This window comes from Haliaeetus leucocephalus, unplaced genomic scaffold (assembly GCF_000737465.1).
Source record: "Haliaeetus leucocephalus isolate CR32 unplaced genomic scaffold, Haliaeetus_leucocephalus-4.0 Scaffold173, whole genome shotgun sequence".
NCBI lineage: Eukaryota > Metazoa > Chordata > Aves > Accipitriformes > Accipitridae > Haliaeetus > Haliaeetus leucocephalus.
In genome coordinates, this window is record NW_010972609.1 from 709,558 (window position 1) to 727,299 (window position 17,742).

The 17,742-nt window shown below is 39.1% G+C and overlaps 1 protein-coding gene across 1 annotated transcript in view; it reads left to right on the plus strand.

Moving 5' to 3' along the window:
• Positions 1 to 12,046: 12,046 nt before the first annotated feature.
• The window catches only part of SHANK2 (SH3 and multiple ankyrin repeat domains 2), a 314,299-nt gene continuing 308,603 nt past the window's right edge, over positions 12,047 to 17,742 (plus strand). The window contains exon 1 of the mRNA XM_010563678.1: positions 12,047 to 12,250. Coding sequence (XP_010561980.1) covers positions 12,047 to 12,250 — 204 coding nt within the window. The remainder of the gene's footprint in view (positions 12,251 to 17,742) is intronic.

A 17,742-nucleotide genomic window follows, 5' to 3' on the forward strand; every position in this document is an offset into this window, starting at 1 on the left:
CCCCCCCCGCCAATACAGGAAAGATGTTGACAAACTGGAGCAGGTTCTGTGGAGGACCTCCGAGAGGCTGGAGTCCTGCAAGGAGAGGCTGAGGGGCAGGGGGTTGCGCAGCCTGGAGAAGAGACAGGTTCAGGGAGCATCAGCCAACCCAGACCTGCAGGAGGACACTGAGATGACAGAGCCAGCCTCCGTGCAGAAGTGCATGGCAGAAGGATGAGAGATAACAGTCCTAAGCTGAAACAAGAGAAGTTCAGACTGGGTATGAGGAAAATCGTTTTGCCCAGGAAGACAGTCGGGCAGAGGTTGCTCAGAGAGGTTATGTAGTCTCCACCCTTGGAGGTTTTCAAGAGAGACCTGGATAAAAGCATGAACAGCTCAAGCAGATCTCATTGCTGGACCTGCTCAGAGCAGGAGGTTAAAGACCTCCAGAGACCCTTCTGACCCAAATGACTTGATGGTTGTCTGACTCTAAGGCACAACAAAGAATCCATGTCATTGTGTTCATGAAAGCTGGTATTTTTCTTGATTCTGCATTGAGAGAGGGGTACTTCAGAAAAACAGTACTGTTGGTACTCTAAACTCTGTCTCTAAATTAGAAGTTCTGTAAGCAGTTATCCCAGGGTGATTTAGCATGCTATTTATTTTTAATATTAAATTCCAAGCTACACCTGGCATTTAAGTAATGAAAGCTCGAAGACTTTGTTACAAATCTTTCTGTATTTAGTATTCTTTATATTTTTTGTTTCCCTACTTCTGTGTAAGAGTCATAAACACATATCTCATTCTGTTTGCTTCGTGCCTCAGAAGTGATCTTTTATTTCTTGAGCTGTTTACTGAAGGTAATAATTAAATGTTGGTAGTCAGTCAGAAACAGGAAACTGGTTCTTTTAATCAGTTTTATTGTGTCTTGATTGCCTAAATTTTGGCTAGATATAATCTGGTAAAAACGAGTTTGTTATCTCTACAATGAGTTGAATCAAAATCTGAAAGGTCAAGAGAATAATTTATTTCTCAGTTCTTCTACAGAATCACTGTGCTGCCTGGGTCATCTTGGCAGATCTCAACCTTTCTGAGCCCGCAGATATTTTTCCCCAGTCTGCCGTCACCATCATCGGTCACGTGCACAATCCTAAAGAATGTCCTTAATTGTGCCATGAGCACAGGCTCGCTTGCACAGGCTGGAGTATAAGTTAAAGCCCAAGATATGCTTACCTTGGGCTGGAAAATAAGCAGGCAAGCTGCAGATAAGAGCAGCAGAGTTCCATTTTCAAAATTTCCTCTGAAAAAAATCAGGGAAGTTTTTCTGCAATTAGGATAAGAGAAGCCCAGAGACCATCTGTCACTGGGAAGCAGGGATATTTGCTGCAGACATACACAGATGGGCACAGAGATAGTGAGGACATGGCACGTGGCTTTGCTTACACTGGAGTTTGGCTAAACCAAGGGCTGGTCACCTGCCCTAGTCCTTCTACAGTGTGCGCATCCTTTCTGGGTCACCATTTGTTTGTTGCTTCCCACTTGATTAAGAACAGAAATTAAGTATATGAAGGCCAGGTAGTTCCTTCTGCCTTTCTTCCCTCCTCTCTACATAAGTTAGTTTAGCAGTCCTAGCTGAGGCCAGGGCTTGTTCCTGCTCAGCTGTTCAGAAATGAAGGCAGCAACTGAACTAGACATTTATTTGCCTACTATATTGCCAATATACTTACTGACATGAAAAATAATGGTCACAACTTGACCTGTGTTTGTACAACTGCACCTGATCTGGGATTTCTGGACCCTCATATTAGTTTCATTCAAATGAAACCTAACTACAAATGAAGCTGATCAATGAAATTGGTCTCTGCATTTGACAGCTTGCAAACTGCTCTAGTTAAGCAGATCTATATATAGAGAAAAAAAATCTATTTTGTGGAGGATTTCTATATTTCAAAACTTGATTTCTTTGGGCTTTGGAACAAAACTCCCATATTTCGGTCCTCCCTAGAGCACTGCACTGGAGCGGCATAACTTGGAAATCTCCAACTACAGGGCATTTTGGCGGGGGACTGCCCCAGATTTGCAGACCTGTAGAGTCTGAGATCTGTGCCCCAAATCCCACCTAGCAGGCTGCTGAAGACATTGGGTACCCAGTGTCCTCAACAGACTTCGAGGGGTGTTTCCTGCTAAGTTGAAGTAAAAATGAATTTGTTGAAACAAAGAAAAACCCCAACATACACAACAAGAAAGGGTAATTGATTTTTTTTCAACCAGCTCTTGGACAAAGATAACTTGTCGTTTTATAATAAAAATAAAGCATCTATTTGAAGCTTTGCTTTTTTAACTGGCATACGATTTCTTCGATTAAAATAATGCAAACAATGAGACTATTTTTGGCAACACAGCAAATAAATTAAAATAAGATAGTAGCCCCCATCATGATCGCATCTGAAGAAAATTCACGTTAAACTTTATAGCAAACTCTAAATGCTAACCCATATGTAAGGAGAAGAGGGAATCTGCTTTATCTACTCTCAGGACCTGATCTAATCTACATAACAAGACAGCAACAGTGCTTCTTTGTTAACATTTCATTACGTTTGTATTTGAATTACCACAAAAATGTTTTCTTTATGGATAAAGAGGAAAAAGGCTGATAAGCATAAAATGCAAATGAACAACAACTAAGCTGCTTTGTCTGCCAGGGAGATGAACCTGAGGTAAATATGTTCAACAAGGTTTGAATTTTTTTCAGATTCCTGTTGTAAATCTTTTTAAATTCTCTTATGTCCTTTCACTTCCAACATATTATAATCTTTTTGGTATTTACGTAGTCAAGTGCTAGCAGAGGCTGGAAACAGAAAGGCCAGAAGATAAAATTGCTTGCCCTACATGCTTCTGTTTTGTAAGGAAAATTTCTGGGGAAACCAAAATGTCCATTATATCCATCTTTTATAAATAGATGATGACTTTTTAAAACTGAAGTGGTATAATGCTTCCACATTACTTCGAGATCAAATCATAGCTAGTTACTCTCATTGTATCATTCTCATTTTAGATAACTGAAGGGGAATTTTTTTTTTCCATTGCTGAAGTTTGCAACTTTGAAATCTCCAGTTACTGTATGCAAGTATGCTTCATGACAGTAAATATTTATAAGTTTTACTTTGGACTGGGGACAGAGTCAGTGCAGCAGCTGAATCCATAGCATATTTTCCTGGTTTGATAACTGAAAAGCTGTCATATTATGAAGAAATGCCTTATTGGATCTAGAACTGGATAAACTTTTCGATGTTTCATGTTGGCTTTTTATAGCTCACCCTGGCTGTTGTTTTGCTTATGAATACAACATGCAGGGGTCAAGTCCTGTTGGACCTATTCCTAAAGTAATTCTGTTGACTGCAGTAGGATTATGTACATGATTGATTCTCCGTGCCAGGTATGAAATTGCTTGAAAAGGATCTCAGAAGGTTACTCGATACAGTTTTGCTCCTAGCAAGATCAACAATATAAAGATTATGACAGACCCAACCCTACTTGCTTAGGAAGGGGTATTTACTTGAATTTATAAGTCCAAGAAGACAAATCTCAGATTTGGGATGCTGGTGAACTTTGGTATGCTTGGTGCATTATCTTAAAAGTTTTGTTGTTTTTCATCATATTTGAATTTGTTATTTAGTGGCTACTTATTTAGTTTCTTTTGCTTAACATCTGTTGAAAGTGTTTTAGAATTCTGGATTAAGACATTCTGAACAGATCAATTTTCAAATTGAAATTTGTTTTTACAAGTAAGAGTATGCAACTGCTTTGGGATGCAGTCTCTTATTTAATACTTCAAAGTGCATTATGATTTTGTCCTAGGTAAACTATAGTATCCATTGCAAGCAGTATTTAAAGAAAGACTTCTGAGTACTGTTGTTTGTTAGTCTACCTATTGGAAAACGGAAGTTCTAATAAATGTACAAAACTAGAGGCCATATTAAAAACAACTGTAGAAATGAACAGAGCCTAGAAGCTACCTGCCTTGGGGCTTGCGGGGCTGGCCGTGATTCCTTGTCTGGAAGAATGACCTTTAAATAAAGGTCAGATAGAATTGCACTGGAAACCTTGCAGGTGCTTAAAAGAAGGCACTTAAGATACTATATTGCCAGTGGGAGTTGGCCTTTACTGTAAACTTCACTGTGGTTAACATTTATAAATACTTGCTATGTTTCCCCTAGTATATATGTTTGAATCTTTTTGGGTTTTTATTAAAGATTTTTAACCATTTTAACCAACCTGACTGTGCCGCTCTGTGCTAAATCTTTACACCTGGTTCCTCTTTCTTCTGGCAGGTTCTGTTTTCTCATGTTGAACTCCTACTTCAAACGTTTTTCTGTTTTCAAGTCTTGAACTTCTACTTCAAATGTTTTTAAGCTTTTTCTACATCTGCTTCTCTGCCTGTCTTCCAGCCTTGCTCGTTCAGTACAATGAATGCTTGTCTTCTGTATTCTTTGTATCTATCCTTCCCGAACATGTCTCTCTGCATCTGCCTGATTGAACTTCAGCCTTTCTGTGATGATATCATGACCGACTGAATAGTTTACAAGGAAAATAAATACTTAGTAGAACAGACAGAGGACAAAGGAGAATTTTAGCATCCACAGCTACTTGGAAACTAAAGAAACTTTTAGAAAACTACCCTGTATTTGCAGAAACAGGTTGCATGTGTAGATTTTGTATGTGCACAGGAGTGCTAATGGTGTAATACATCTGTTTAAAAAATAAATACGTTTACTTTCTTACACTCTGATCATAAGACCCACTTTAATCATACGATGTTGGTATTTAAGACTTTAAATACCAGAAGTTAATGGGGCTTAGCCTCTTCTTGGCAAGTCTGTGCTGCGCAAATATACATGAACAAGGGATAACAAGCTGCCTCAGCAATAAGGAGCCAGTTCAACAATTACTTCACTCAATTTTCTTCTTTTTTTTTCCTTTAAAAAAAAGGGGGGGGGGAGAATGAGTGTCACTGTTGAGCCCTTTTGCAAAACAATTTGTCACCTGTGCAGATCACCTAGCAAAGAAATCAAGGACTGCATAAATCTGCCCTTAAACAGGGCAGTAAGAAGAATCTTCTGGTGGTGCTGGTGAGAACAAATGGATACGACCATTGACTTTCAATTCTGATTTCAAATCAATATTTAAGTTCTGAAGTAAGAGATGCCACACTGAGAAACAACAGCTTCAGAGAAAAGTAAAGAGGGAATTTTGCTTGGCGTTCGGGTATGTTATTACTTATGCCTCAGCACATATCTTCTAAAATATTTATTTGGGTGTTTCAGTTATTTAACAGAGAGATCAAAAATGCATTACGAGACGGTGTAACCAAAGTGAATTTAAGTGAAGGACTGGTGTATAGGGAATAAAACCATAATTATGGGGGTTGTGAACAACAAAATAGTGTATGATTAAATTTGTTTAGGTGTTTACGATGGAGGGGGATTTTTTCGAATAATGTGCAAGTGATTTGGTTTTCTAGCATTTTCTTCCACAGAGTGGAAGTGCTTCAGAGAAGACACAAGAATCAGTTGCCCCATTTTACAGAGGCAGATCAAGGGAACTGCAGGATAACAGATTCTTTCTTAGAGCCTTCATACATGTCATCGTTCTTTATTTTTCAGTCTCTGAAACTACATCTCTACTTCTAAATAAAATCGGACCAGGAGGTGTTCCCTGGCCCCGACGCCATGCAGAGTGAAGTGGACCTTGCTAAATCTTGGATATCTTCTGAGCTCCTGAGCCCCAAGAGAGTATTTTTTGTGATTTTAGCCTTTCTAAGTCAGTGTCTACAATAGCACATGGGCTGCTTTGCGGTGTGGCAGGGAGACATTGCAGTAGCATGAAATGTCTGCAGAGATCGGAAAGCGCTGAGCCCGGTAACACCTCATCTATGTGTCCTGTATGCGAGGGGCATTGCCTGGCATTGACCAAGGGAGCACGCTTGCGGGCATGCTGAGGGAGCACTGCTTTGTTTTGCTGCCTCGCCACTGTTTTTCCTAGCAGGATAAAGATAGCGTTGGAGACTGTGCTGGTCCTTTTGCAGAAGGCCCCCAGGACTGGAGCCTGACCAGCACAGCTTCACGTGGTGTTGCATCAGCGCCAAAGTTGCCTCCTCATCTGATGGGCCTGGGACAGCCAGGGGAGCTCCAGGTGCCTCGTCTACCCTGAGATTTTGCTATGGCCTCTTTAGCACTCCTTGTGCGTGTTCTGTTTTTCTTCTTGTAGATGTCTCCTTTTAGGTTTTGTGTTTGCGTAAATGAATTTTGTATCAGTGCGTTTCAGCAAACTGTTCTGTTCGGAGTTATGGTATTTCAGTACTAACAAGCAACAGATCTTCATTGGAGTTAATCAGACGGCTGTGTTTATATTGATTTCTTTCCTGTCACTTAGGCAGTGGTGCCTCAGATTCACTTTACGCTGGCAGGCATTAATACTGCCTTTGGAAAAAGTGGTTCTGCCCTTTTCATGCCCTGGCTGTTTGCTTCTGGCCCTCTGCCATCTTCCTCCTGCTGCTTATGCAAACATTTGCATAGTGATCCAGTTCAGAGACGTGATGGATGCTGAAACTATCCTCCCAAACAAAAAAAAGCTGGTGTTTAACCTGGGTCGATGCTTTGTTGTGCTTCACTGTTCGTGTTAGTGCAGAGATTAAAGCAGTCTGGGAGCAAGAGTAGAGTGGTCCAGGGAGTGAGGGAGGGTGGGATTGCTTCTTTGGGAGGCAATGCTGGTTATTGCTAGCTTTAAAGTAAGAGTGCAAAGTGGAGATTGAACCCATCAGATTGCAAGTTGCCCATTGGAGTTGGTCTTCAATTCAGATTTTCTTCTATGCGACCTTTTCTGCAGAACTGTGGAGAGGTGTGAAATGCATGGTGCATTGGGATTGCACGCCCCCCTTCAGTTCTGTCTGAAATGTGTTTTTGTTTTAATATTAATATAATTAGAAAAGGCAATGCTTGATCTTCTCCAGCATTTTAATTTAGTAACTTTAAGTGAGCTGGTTCTTGAGCTAATATGTATAATCCCAAATAAAGCCGCAGAATGCAACCTCTGGCAGGTTTTACACAGACAGAAATCCCTTTTCTGAGTAGTTCTTCTTCAGAGTTAATTATTAAATACTTCTTTCTAGCAGTTGCTGTTATCCTAACAGCAAACTTTTCTCACAGTCTGATTAATGGCATTACTCAACCCATAACAATGCCGACTCTGTATCTGAGATATTCCCACAGGTATGTTTTTAACTCGTCTGACAATAGCAGTCTAGAGGACTTCTCCCTGCAGACAACAGGACTGTTATTGTGCAAATGAATGTTTATATAAAAATAGATTGTTCTTATCATGACTAGGAGCCAGTGACCCTTGAATTTGAAACCTGGCTCTGAGATCTAGACTTGTTGGCCTTGGACAAGACATTTGATGCATGTGCTTCAGCTGTATTTTAGAAGAGAACTAGTAACTATTGTGATTAGTCTGAAATGGTCGCTCATGTGAGACCCTAGCCTACATTCACATGGTAACAAACCCAAAATCTCACAGGTCAGGGAAGGAAGAATTGCATCTGTTAGTGTCCTTTATTGTGATTTCCCTACCAAAGGTTACTTAGATGTTAGGGATGCATTTCCTTCTTTCTTGCCATATGTTAGTCTTGCCCACTGCAGAAACTCAGGGCGAGCCTTTGCTGCAGAATCATTCTGCTCCCACCGGAGAAACTCTTCCAGTGGTGGTGGCTGGAGAAGCGCTGCAGAGGAGCGGGATCTCTCTGCACATAGCTCTTCGCTTTTGGTGGTTGTCAGGTATATATTGACTGTTCGGTTTGCTCCAGGCAAACTGGACAAACACACCTGCACTCGCCCTATTTGCTGGTGCTGGCGTAGGATACAATAGGGAGGGGACTTTATATGGGACAGATCTTTTAAAATAGGTTTTTGTGTGTCTACATATCATTATGTTCCATATTTGCCAATGTGAAACTAGATAGGAGGATTTGTTACTTTGCAGGATCAACAAAATTGCACATAGTCATAATTAGGTTGAAGATTTTAAAACAGGATATTTGTAGCAGGCAAGTGTGTTGTGTATCTCATAATACATCTATGTTTAATGAAGATGCCCTCTCCAGTGTGTGTCAGTGTCAATGATATTTTAGACTCTTTAGTGAATATCAAGTTTATAATATTTAAGATAGTTAAAAATAAACTTAAACATATATATTTAGTAAATTCTTTTCATATGATGTTTAACAACCATAAGGCTCCAAAAAATGGATCAGTCTGACACTGCTCTTGCTTTTTTCCCCTGCCGTGTCAGTTTGCACTCACTGGAGCACACACACCATTTGGATAGAGAGCGAGTGAGCTCTGGGAGTTGAATTTCTTGCTTTTTGATAATCTGTGCACTGTTTTAATTCCAGTCTTTTATAATGTGCTCTTAGTATTTTTTTTTCTTTCTTTTTTTTTTTTTACAGAAAAAGGCAGTTAGATGGTCACGCTACATGCCCATGGTGTTTTTTTTTTTTTTTAATTTATTCATAGGCTGTTTTAAACTCTCCTTAATGGTGGGGTGGTAACAAATAGCAGGATAAGAAATTCCTGCAGATTTTGTGAAACTTGCTGGCTGGATAGAGAAAAAAAATATATCTAAAAATAGCATCTGTGAGGGGAAGGCAGCAATCTGAGCTCAGTTTATTTCATCTGGCCTGTTGGCCTGAGAAACATAACCCGGCAATAGCCATAGAGGCAGAGTAAACATCCCGGTGCTCCCACAGAGCTGAAGGGCAAGGTGCTGAGGGAAAAGTACAATAATAAGGGTAAGCTTATAACCATCCTTTTATTCTTTCATCTTCCAACTGTTTTACAGCCTTCCTGTGTCAGAAGTGGTGTTTAACCAGCCGGAGGTCGTGCTTGCTTTGTTCAGCCAGTGGTTAGGGGATGTATGGGGGCCAGGGAAGGAGAGCGCCCGGGGCTGGGACACATGGGGAGCTCAACGTACAGGAGTCGAAAATGTGGACAGAGGATGTCAGGTGGCGCAGAGACTGTTGTGGTGGTAGTTTCCATTGTGAGTTTACTTCCAAAATCGTTGGAGATCTGTTTTTATTTGTTTACAGAGAAGCTTTTCTTCACTTGACACTTCTCTATACCGAAAGCAGCCACTGATGGACCACATTGCTATAAAATACAATCAGCTTAACTATAATAAGCGTACTATCTGTTGCATTTTTAAGAAAACGAAAGAAAGCATCCCAGACAATCATGTCAGCAAAACCTAATCTATATTTTAGCTGTATAACATCCTTTTGAACCAATGAATTGCCAGCTGGGAATTAGAAACCTGGGATGCTGTATTTTCTTCTGCTGCACAAGCCTAGGTAAGCCAGGCAACCTGCTTTACTTTTCCTGAGGTAATATTTTTGGTTGTGGAAAAGTCTTTGGAATATCACTTGGACAAAACTGAAACAGTTCCTAAAAGGTAACAACTTCCCCGTGGGAGCTATGATAGTGAGCATCTCTGGTTAACAAATGGTGGTATCTTCCATTTCCATGCAACTTAAGAGCCAAACAACCAAATTGCCCTAAGGTGTCTGTGGATTTAGGGAGACATGCTTGACCTCTGCTCCCTGGCAGGATCTGCCCTACACTGGGACCCACAGTGATTTAGTTTCTCCAGCGGTTAGAGTGTCTTGTTTAAATAAGGCATTTAAATGATCTGCTTCTCTGTAGTGCTGGTGGGGCATAGGTTCTGTTCTTTTTGCCACTGTAGATACAGTCTTTCATTATTCTTTCCATGGTTACTTGTGCTTTTTCTTTTTTAAATCTGTATTCCAGAAAATTAGGTGACTTGTGCCTTGTTGATGGGTCTCCAAGGAGTTCTTTGTCCCACTGTTTATTAAACTTAAGGGCTTGATACCTGGGAGTTGGTTCTCCAGCTAGTGATTTCCCTTTGTTATTCCATAATGAGATATTTCTGTGTACTTTCTGCATGAAAATCCACTTGCGAAAACCTTGGGAAGTTTTTTTCCTAATTCAACTCTTTATTTGTATGCTGTATAATTGCAGTTTACTGTTCTCTATCAGAGGAGTTGAATCCATTGCCCTGGAATATATTGCGGTCTCAAATGGCTTTAGGGAGAGACAAACTGTGTAATGGTCTTAATGTCTTTTTCCTCGCACTCACTGGCTTATACCTCTTATGCTCTTAAACACTGTGTATCGACCTACTGTATTTTGGCTTCATGTGATTTAACATTGGTAGATAAATAAAGAAGCCATTGAAATGTTTATGCTTTTTATTGACTTAAGGTGCTTTGGAGAGCAGCATTAATCTACAGTTCAGTGAAGCAGTAAGAAAATGAAATACTCCCTCAAGAGTTTTCTTTTGTAAATAGAGCCTTGCATTAAGCTGCTGTGAACTGGCCTCCTTTCAGATTTTTGAATGCACTGTTTTTGTCTTCATTAGTAATTATAGCTGAGGGTAATAACACTGGAATTGTCCTTCATCAGAAATAACAATAAGACTGGATGATGTGGGTATGTGATGTGCTTTGGAAATACTTGCCCTTGACCTCAAGCTTTAGGCCTGCCTCGCCACTGCCTGTCCTCTGGTGTAAACACTGGCTCCAACATATGGTCACCTTGAAATGCTAAATGAGAGCGGTAGCCTTTTATGCCTGCTTTGTAATCATTGCAGTATAAATGACCAGGCGGCGAAGAGGAATCAGTAATCTGGTTGTGATATTTAGTTGGCTCAAACTAAATCATGAAACACAGAGGTAAAAAATATTCTCTTAGTCACTGCTATTGTTTGACTGTATTTACTTTGGGGGATCCAACTGTGAGACCATTATAGAAAACATATATTTGGATATCTCAGTATGGTTGCTTGGTATATGAGTGACGTTGGTAAAGTCAGTTCACTCTTCTGTGCTTTACTTTTGCTTTAATGTCTTTTTTTAATGGGGACTGACAGTGGAATTGGTTGTTTGGTTTTTTTCCTTTTAACTGAGGATCTTTTTTATTAAAAAGCAAAGAAGTTGTCTTGGGAGGTTTCTCATGGAAAATATGAAAAATAATGTTTACATTTTTCTGGCCTCTGAAAACTGAAAATGTATATGGTTACAAAGCACTGCAAAGTTTATGGTGGTATTTTCAATTTTTTCCAGTATAAATTTTTTCCCCATTTTTCCATAGAATAATAATTTTCATTTCCTGGAGAAGCTTTTAGTTGGTGGGATAAAAGAAGTCTTTTCCTGCTGTAGTTGGAAAAACTGGGAAGGAAAATGTTCTGCTGTTCTTACTGTGAGACCTCTGAATACAAATGTCCTTACTTTGGAATAAATATTACCTTCGTTTTATCCTAATCTATACCACAGATTAAAAATGTTTCTAAAATCTGTGTTTGAGGATGTACAACAAAAAGATTTTGGTAGTGTTGATATTAAAGGGTGTTGTATGAGCCACAAACCACAGAGCAGCATTTGCATGTGTCTGGCTCCCTGTAGTATTTCATTTTTTGGTTGATTCTGCTATTCGAAAATACTGTCTTTTATTGAAGCCTTACCTGTACAGTTTCTTGATGTACAGGATGACGTTAGTTTAGCACCTAAATTAATTTTCTGAAATGTCTTTTTGCACTGGGAGAAGTAGGCTTCAAAGCCAGATCTAGTTCTAAGTACAGTTTACAACAGTGCTATTTAGCAGAGAACCTGGTAATTATGCTGAGTTTTTCTGGATCCTTTGGGAGGTTGGGTATGCCTGGGAAGAGCGGTCATCTTCCCTTTTAGTACTCTTTCTTCTTTCTCCTGTCCTTCTTCCTCTGCTGTAGTAAATTGGTAGCCAGATTTATTTCCATTATACTGTGCCTACCCATGTAAATTACAGAAGGAAGTAAAAGGAGGATAAAACGTAAAACTTTGTTGTTAAATGCGTGTTACTTCCAAGAAAACAAAACTGGTAGCTGATTCATTTTTAAGACGTTAACTATAACTTATCTTTTTCTCTTTCTCCTTTGTATTGGCAGGATAAAAAACTTGAACATGCCTCGTAGCCCAACATCAAGTGAAGATGAAATGGCACAAAGCTTTTCCGACTATTCTGTTGAATCTGAATCAGACAGCTCCAAAGAAGAAACTATTTATGACACAATTAGAGCAACTGCAGAAAAGCCAAGCAGCAGAATGGAAGACAGTCAGAGCAACACATTAGTGATTCGAATTATAATACCTGATCTGCAGCAAACGGTAAGGCATATTGCATTACAATTAAAAAAAAAGTTTAAATTATTAGCTTTGCTGGCTTCAGACTGCAGTAGATCTGTTCTATTTTCTTACAATTTTTTGACATGTTACAGGCAAAATTTATGTTGTGTTTTCTTTTAATGTCTACATTTTGTACCCCAGTAGTATATCTGACTGATTGCCTGAACTAAAGGCACCATCCCGTTCAAGAGAGTGTATTTAGTATGTTAACTTGGTGAAAGCTGTGAGCATAAAGCAAAATACCTGTCTGATCTGCATTCAGAGGCATTTGGGTAGAAGGAAGAGAATTAGGAATCTAAAATCTCATTAGAAGATGAGGGTTGAACCCCCAAATCACATGTTATCTCTAGGAAAGCCTCATATATATATATATATATATATATATAACCCCACTGTCTTCTCTAGTTTCTCTTTTCATGAGATAGTTTGTGATAGACACTAGACTGGGGTCTAGCAGGAGGTCATCAAGTTCTCTCTCTTTACCATGTTCATTGCCTTTCTCTGTCATCCTCCCACAAAAAGATACTCTTGTTAGATAGCTGGTGGCTTTTAGAGCATAAAGATGAGGAGAGAGAAGCACAAATAAATCTTTCCTTCCTCCTTTGCTGCTATGCCTTTACTACACGGTGTTGTTTCTCAGGCTTCCACCCAGAGAAATCAACACAGTCAGTTTAGAGGAAGAATGAAGTGTGGCATCAAACTGTTCCACAGTTTTTACAACTATGTGAAATCACTATTTTATTCTCTCCCACTTCCTTACTGCTTATACTGGAAACATATCAGTGAGGATAAAATGAACCTTTTCTTATTTTCCTTGAGTCGGCTCTATCTCACATCCCTAAGTCTATTGGACGAAAACAAGGACTTTTCCACAAAAGATTTAATTGCTCACATCTTACAGAAAGAATTGAACAGCCTTTTCATTTGTTAAAAAATGTCTGATTAATTGAGTAAATGAGAATAAAAGTTATTTTTTTAATTAAAAATAAATCTTGGATGTTCCTTACGCATTAGAAATCTACAGTCCAAATTCCTCACTCTTTCTCACAAGGAACTGTTAAATTGTGTTTCTTTTATGGTTGAATGTGTAAAATTCAGTGTCTGGAATGTTAGGAGTGTAAAGTTGGAAAAGTTTGCTCTTGTAATTTTGTAAGTAAAAAAATCATTGTCCTCCATGAGTGCTATGATAGGAATAACAGTCTCATCCTGGAGAAGGTCTTGGGAGTTACTTACTGATTCTATCTAGAACCACAACTTGCCCAAGTTTGTGATTAATTATCTAAATTACCCTAGGCCTCCTTGAATGCTGTTGTCAGGATTTTCAATTGATGGTAGGCATCAGACTTTTTTCATTTCGAAGATGATTATAAAACCACATTCTTTTTGTGGATGTGTGCTACATACATCACTCTGTGCTGACATTTAAGATCTACATCATACTGTGCTGCCATTGAAGATCTATCTCAGATGAAATTATTCCTTTCTTTTTAATTAAAGTTCATTTTTAGAATGGCAGAGATTGCCTGTCTACAGGCTGACAGGGAAGAGCTGTTTTGACAGTGTGGCCTCAGGTGTGGTTCTAGAGCTCTTTTTTTAAAGCCCAATCTACACAGTGCTGCAGAAACTCGGAGAAATCTGTGTTGGAGTTGGGAGCATTATCTCTTACATTTTTGTACTTAAAAAAATCTTTTAGCTGCTAGAATTACAGTACCACTCCATTAGTTTCTGTGGTGTGAGATTAACCTCTATGAAGAGGCAGTGGTGTGGGATGGGAAGGCTTCAGAGGGCAAAGCAGGACTGAGGCTTCTGTGAGCCACACACGGGATTTTTATTAAATCTTGGCTGAAGCAGTGATCACCCTGGGTCTTTTATTTCAATATTGATTGAAATACTGAAACCCACTGTTGTACATCTTAAATTAAAAAAGATTTTGCATGTAGTAAAGTCCTCTGTCAAGACAAGCTCTGACTGGACGTGGTTAGGATTTTATTGATGAGCCTACCAGCTTGCTGTATGTTTGGCTGTGTTCAGTGCTCAGTGAATAGATCCAGTAAAATGGAAAGATTAGCTTTACTTGCTAGGCTTACTCTGCTGTTAAAAACAGAGATGTTAGCCTCCTGAAGCCCTCTTATATAATTACTCTATTTTTTAGACCAAAAATAAGTTATTTATTGACACTATTGAAACAATTATTTTTTAAAAATTCATTTTGTGCAGGAAATGGAATAAACCAAAAAGTATTTTCAGTTTTTTTCATTTGTTCATTTTTATTGCTTTATGTTTTGCATTTTTTCCTTTTCAATAAACTCTTAATGAAAAGTAACTCATTTTTTTAAACAGTTCTAAAGCAGATGATCTATTTCTGATTTAATTTATCAGCCCACAAGCTCTTGTACAGAAAAGTGAAATCTGGATTCAGGTTTGCAAATAGGAAGACTGATAGCTTAAAAGTAATGTAGCAAAGTTTGGAGAAGATCATAGTTCACGAGCCATGTTGTAGCTACAAGCCAAATCCAACATACACCCCGTTTGCTGTGTAATTTTAATTAATCTAAAATCAGAGGTGTTTAAAATTAGTCTGTTTAATCAAAGGAACATGAAATGATATCACTTAGTTTTATGTTTTTATTCTGTATTGGTTTTTAGAAAGTATGATTAAGAATATGTTTGTTTAAAAGAAGGCAAGTTTAGGGTTTTAGATAAAATTCAACCCACTGGGAAGCTTTAAACCCCTAGCTAAACTCACTAGGAATTAAAGTTTGCTCATCGGCAGTGACTGTCGTGTAAATCGCCTTTATTTCATTGCACATACGAGTTCAAGCGCCAAGCATCATAAGTAGATGACCTTTTCTTCATCTTTTCTTTCTAGAAAGAGTGATTTCTTACTGCTTTTGTGCATCATCTGTATTCAAGTGTCATCCCTAGCACAGGAGGGTGGAGAATATTTAAATGAGTGACTGGAAGATTTCCTGAGCTCAGTAAAATTACTGAAGGAATGGAGAGCGTAAAAAGCCCTCCATATTCACAAACATATGTGCATAGGAGAGTGTGTGAAAAAGCTATATTATCCAGCATTTAATTTCCTGATTTAATAAGCCGGGAGGCTCAGCTTTAATAGATCCTTTTTGGTGGCAGGACACAGGTGTAATCTCTTTTGACCAGAAGCTTATTTGCAGTGCATCCAGCCCAGAGGGCTCTAGCTTGACGTGGCCTGTACTACTTGCTATTGAAATGGAAATGACAGTAGCTGACTGGTTCCTCCTCTCTTTGCAATAGTGGCGCAGGGTTTCTTGGCAGCTTAGGCAATATTCAATTGTGTTTGCTCTTAACGTGAGGGTGCTTCATCCCCAGGGCAGCGAAGTTCAGTGTCAGGCTGTCAGCAGCACTGATTGGTGACAGATCTGCACCTTTCCTCCTGGGTAAGCAAAGTTGGCAGTCAGCAGCCCCCAGCAGTTTGCTGCCCGAGGCGACTGCCTACCTTGTGCCTAAAGGCAACCGTGTCTGTGCATGGCGTTGAATGTCTTTTGGACATGGAAAACTGGGTGAACTAACATGTCTGCACTTTCCTCTATGGTGCCTGGCATATCTGACCTCTCCTTGGACCTTTTTGGTCTGAATCCAGGGTAAGTCCTCTTGTATTCATTTCCTTTATCGGCCCATGTAGGAACATATCACAAGTGATTCTGCCTATAACTGGAAGCAGTCTGGTTCTTCTCTAGTAGCTGTTGTCAAGAAAATCTCCTTTGCGTGATATTCTGACAATGACGTCTGATGTTTTGTGCTTAGAATTGCTCTTTTTCTCAGACTTCAAGAACAGATCTGTTAGCCAATCGTTTTAAGGAATGTTTTCATCATTTTATTATCAACACATGGTGGTTGTTCTGCTCTTTTGTTTTATCCTATACTTAAGCGCTCCCTCTGGGTTATGTTTAAAATCAAAATGCTCAGATTCATATGTTTTATTAAATTCTGATGCTGAGATGGGATTGGGTCTGCTGAAGACTACTTTGAAATGCTTTCTGCCCATTTGTTTTGCTGCTCCACTTCAGTAATGAACATTTACTGACTCCCCCCTCTCCTGTTTGTTTTATATTGGACTTCCCATGCAAAATGTTGTTTGGTAAGTGGCAGTTTGGTAAAGCAACAGCTTAAGTTGTAGCTACTTTTTGGTTTTCTGCTTCTGCTTTTTATACTCTTGTATCCTTTCTTTATTTTTTCCAGAATTCATTGGCCTTTAGGATTAAGAATCTTTTCCTTTAGTGCTTTTCCTTCTTAGATAAAACACTTGTTTAGTTTGTACAATTTTTATCTTATGAAGGTAGGAACCCAGTTGTCACAACTGTGGCTTGAGTCACATTTTCGCTTAGGATACCTCCATTTTCACTTGTTTCCAGTCTGTACTTCTCTCTGCTGCCTCAGATCTATTCCAGGTTTTCCTTTGCAACTTCTCACAAGTATTCTTCTGTATCTTGTTTTGTGACTGCTTGTTGATTGCTGCTTTCTGTTTATAGTTGATCTTCCTTTTTTTTATCTTCAGTTTGATGATGGGAACTTTGTGGGTGCTCCTGACATCTGTTCTTATGCCCTTGATCTGGACAGGTGATCTGACTTGCCAGCTGATGATGGTGTGGCCAGGCTGGTTTTTTTTGAACTTTCATCTCATGAATTCTGTGTTTTCTGAATCCATTTTGATGAAGGAAAGCAGTACCTCCAAGAATTAAGTTGAACACCAAGCACAAATCAAAATGAGCAGCTTGCTCCATTTTTTTCTTGATGCCTAACTCTCATTTGCATTTTCCACTTTTTGGTTGTCACATCTTTAATAGCCACGTCTTCTATTGAAAGGAATAACTTGTATTTTGATATTGTGACAATCACATTTTGGAGGCAGCTGTACAAACCATTTGTCATGGTTCCTCTGTCGCAGCACAGTTCTGTGTGATTGACATCTTCATGAGTCTGATGAAAAAGATGTGTTGGTTGACAGATTTTGAACAGATAAATGTTATTCCTCAGATATTCTGTATCATGAATGTTATTCTCACTGAGTTAATATCTTCCCTTTAGATGGAGTGGTTGAGCTATATTTTTCCCTTGCTTCCAGTCCTTCTGTTGTGCTTAGTGACTTACTCTCACCAGCGAGCAGGAATGCAAGATTATAATTGACCATGTCTCTCATGATCCAAAGAGCTTTAATATCAAAAAAACAGGTCTCGCATTTCAGCACCCCATGTTGAAGTGCTGTCTTGGTGCTAGACTTGGATTTTGAGTGGTCTAGTGTGGTTTTGACAGTGTTTTTGAGCCACTCAGGGCTTCTTTGTTGGTTCTTATTTGGAAGAACTGTTGCAATTTTTGCAGTGTATGTAGCTAGCCTTCAAGACAAACTATTACATTTTATCTGGTCTTGGGATGCAACAAAAAGGGTGGAAAGAATAGATCCCACATCTGTCAGTGCAAAATATCTTTATGTTTCA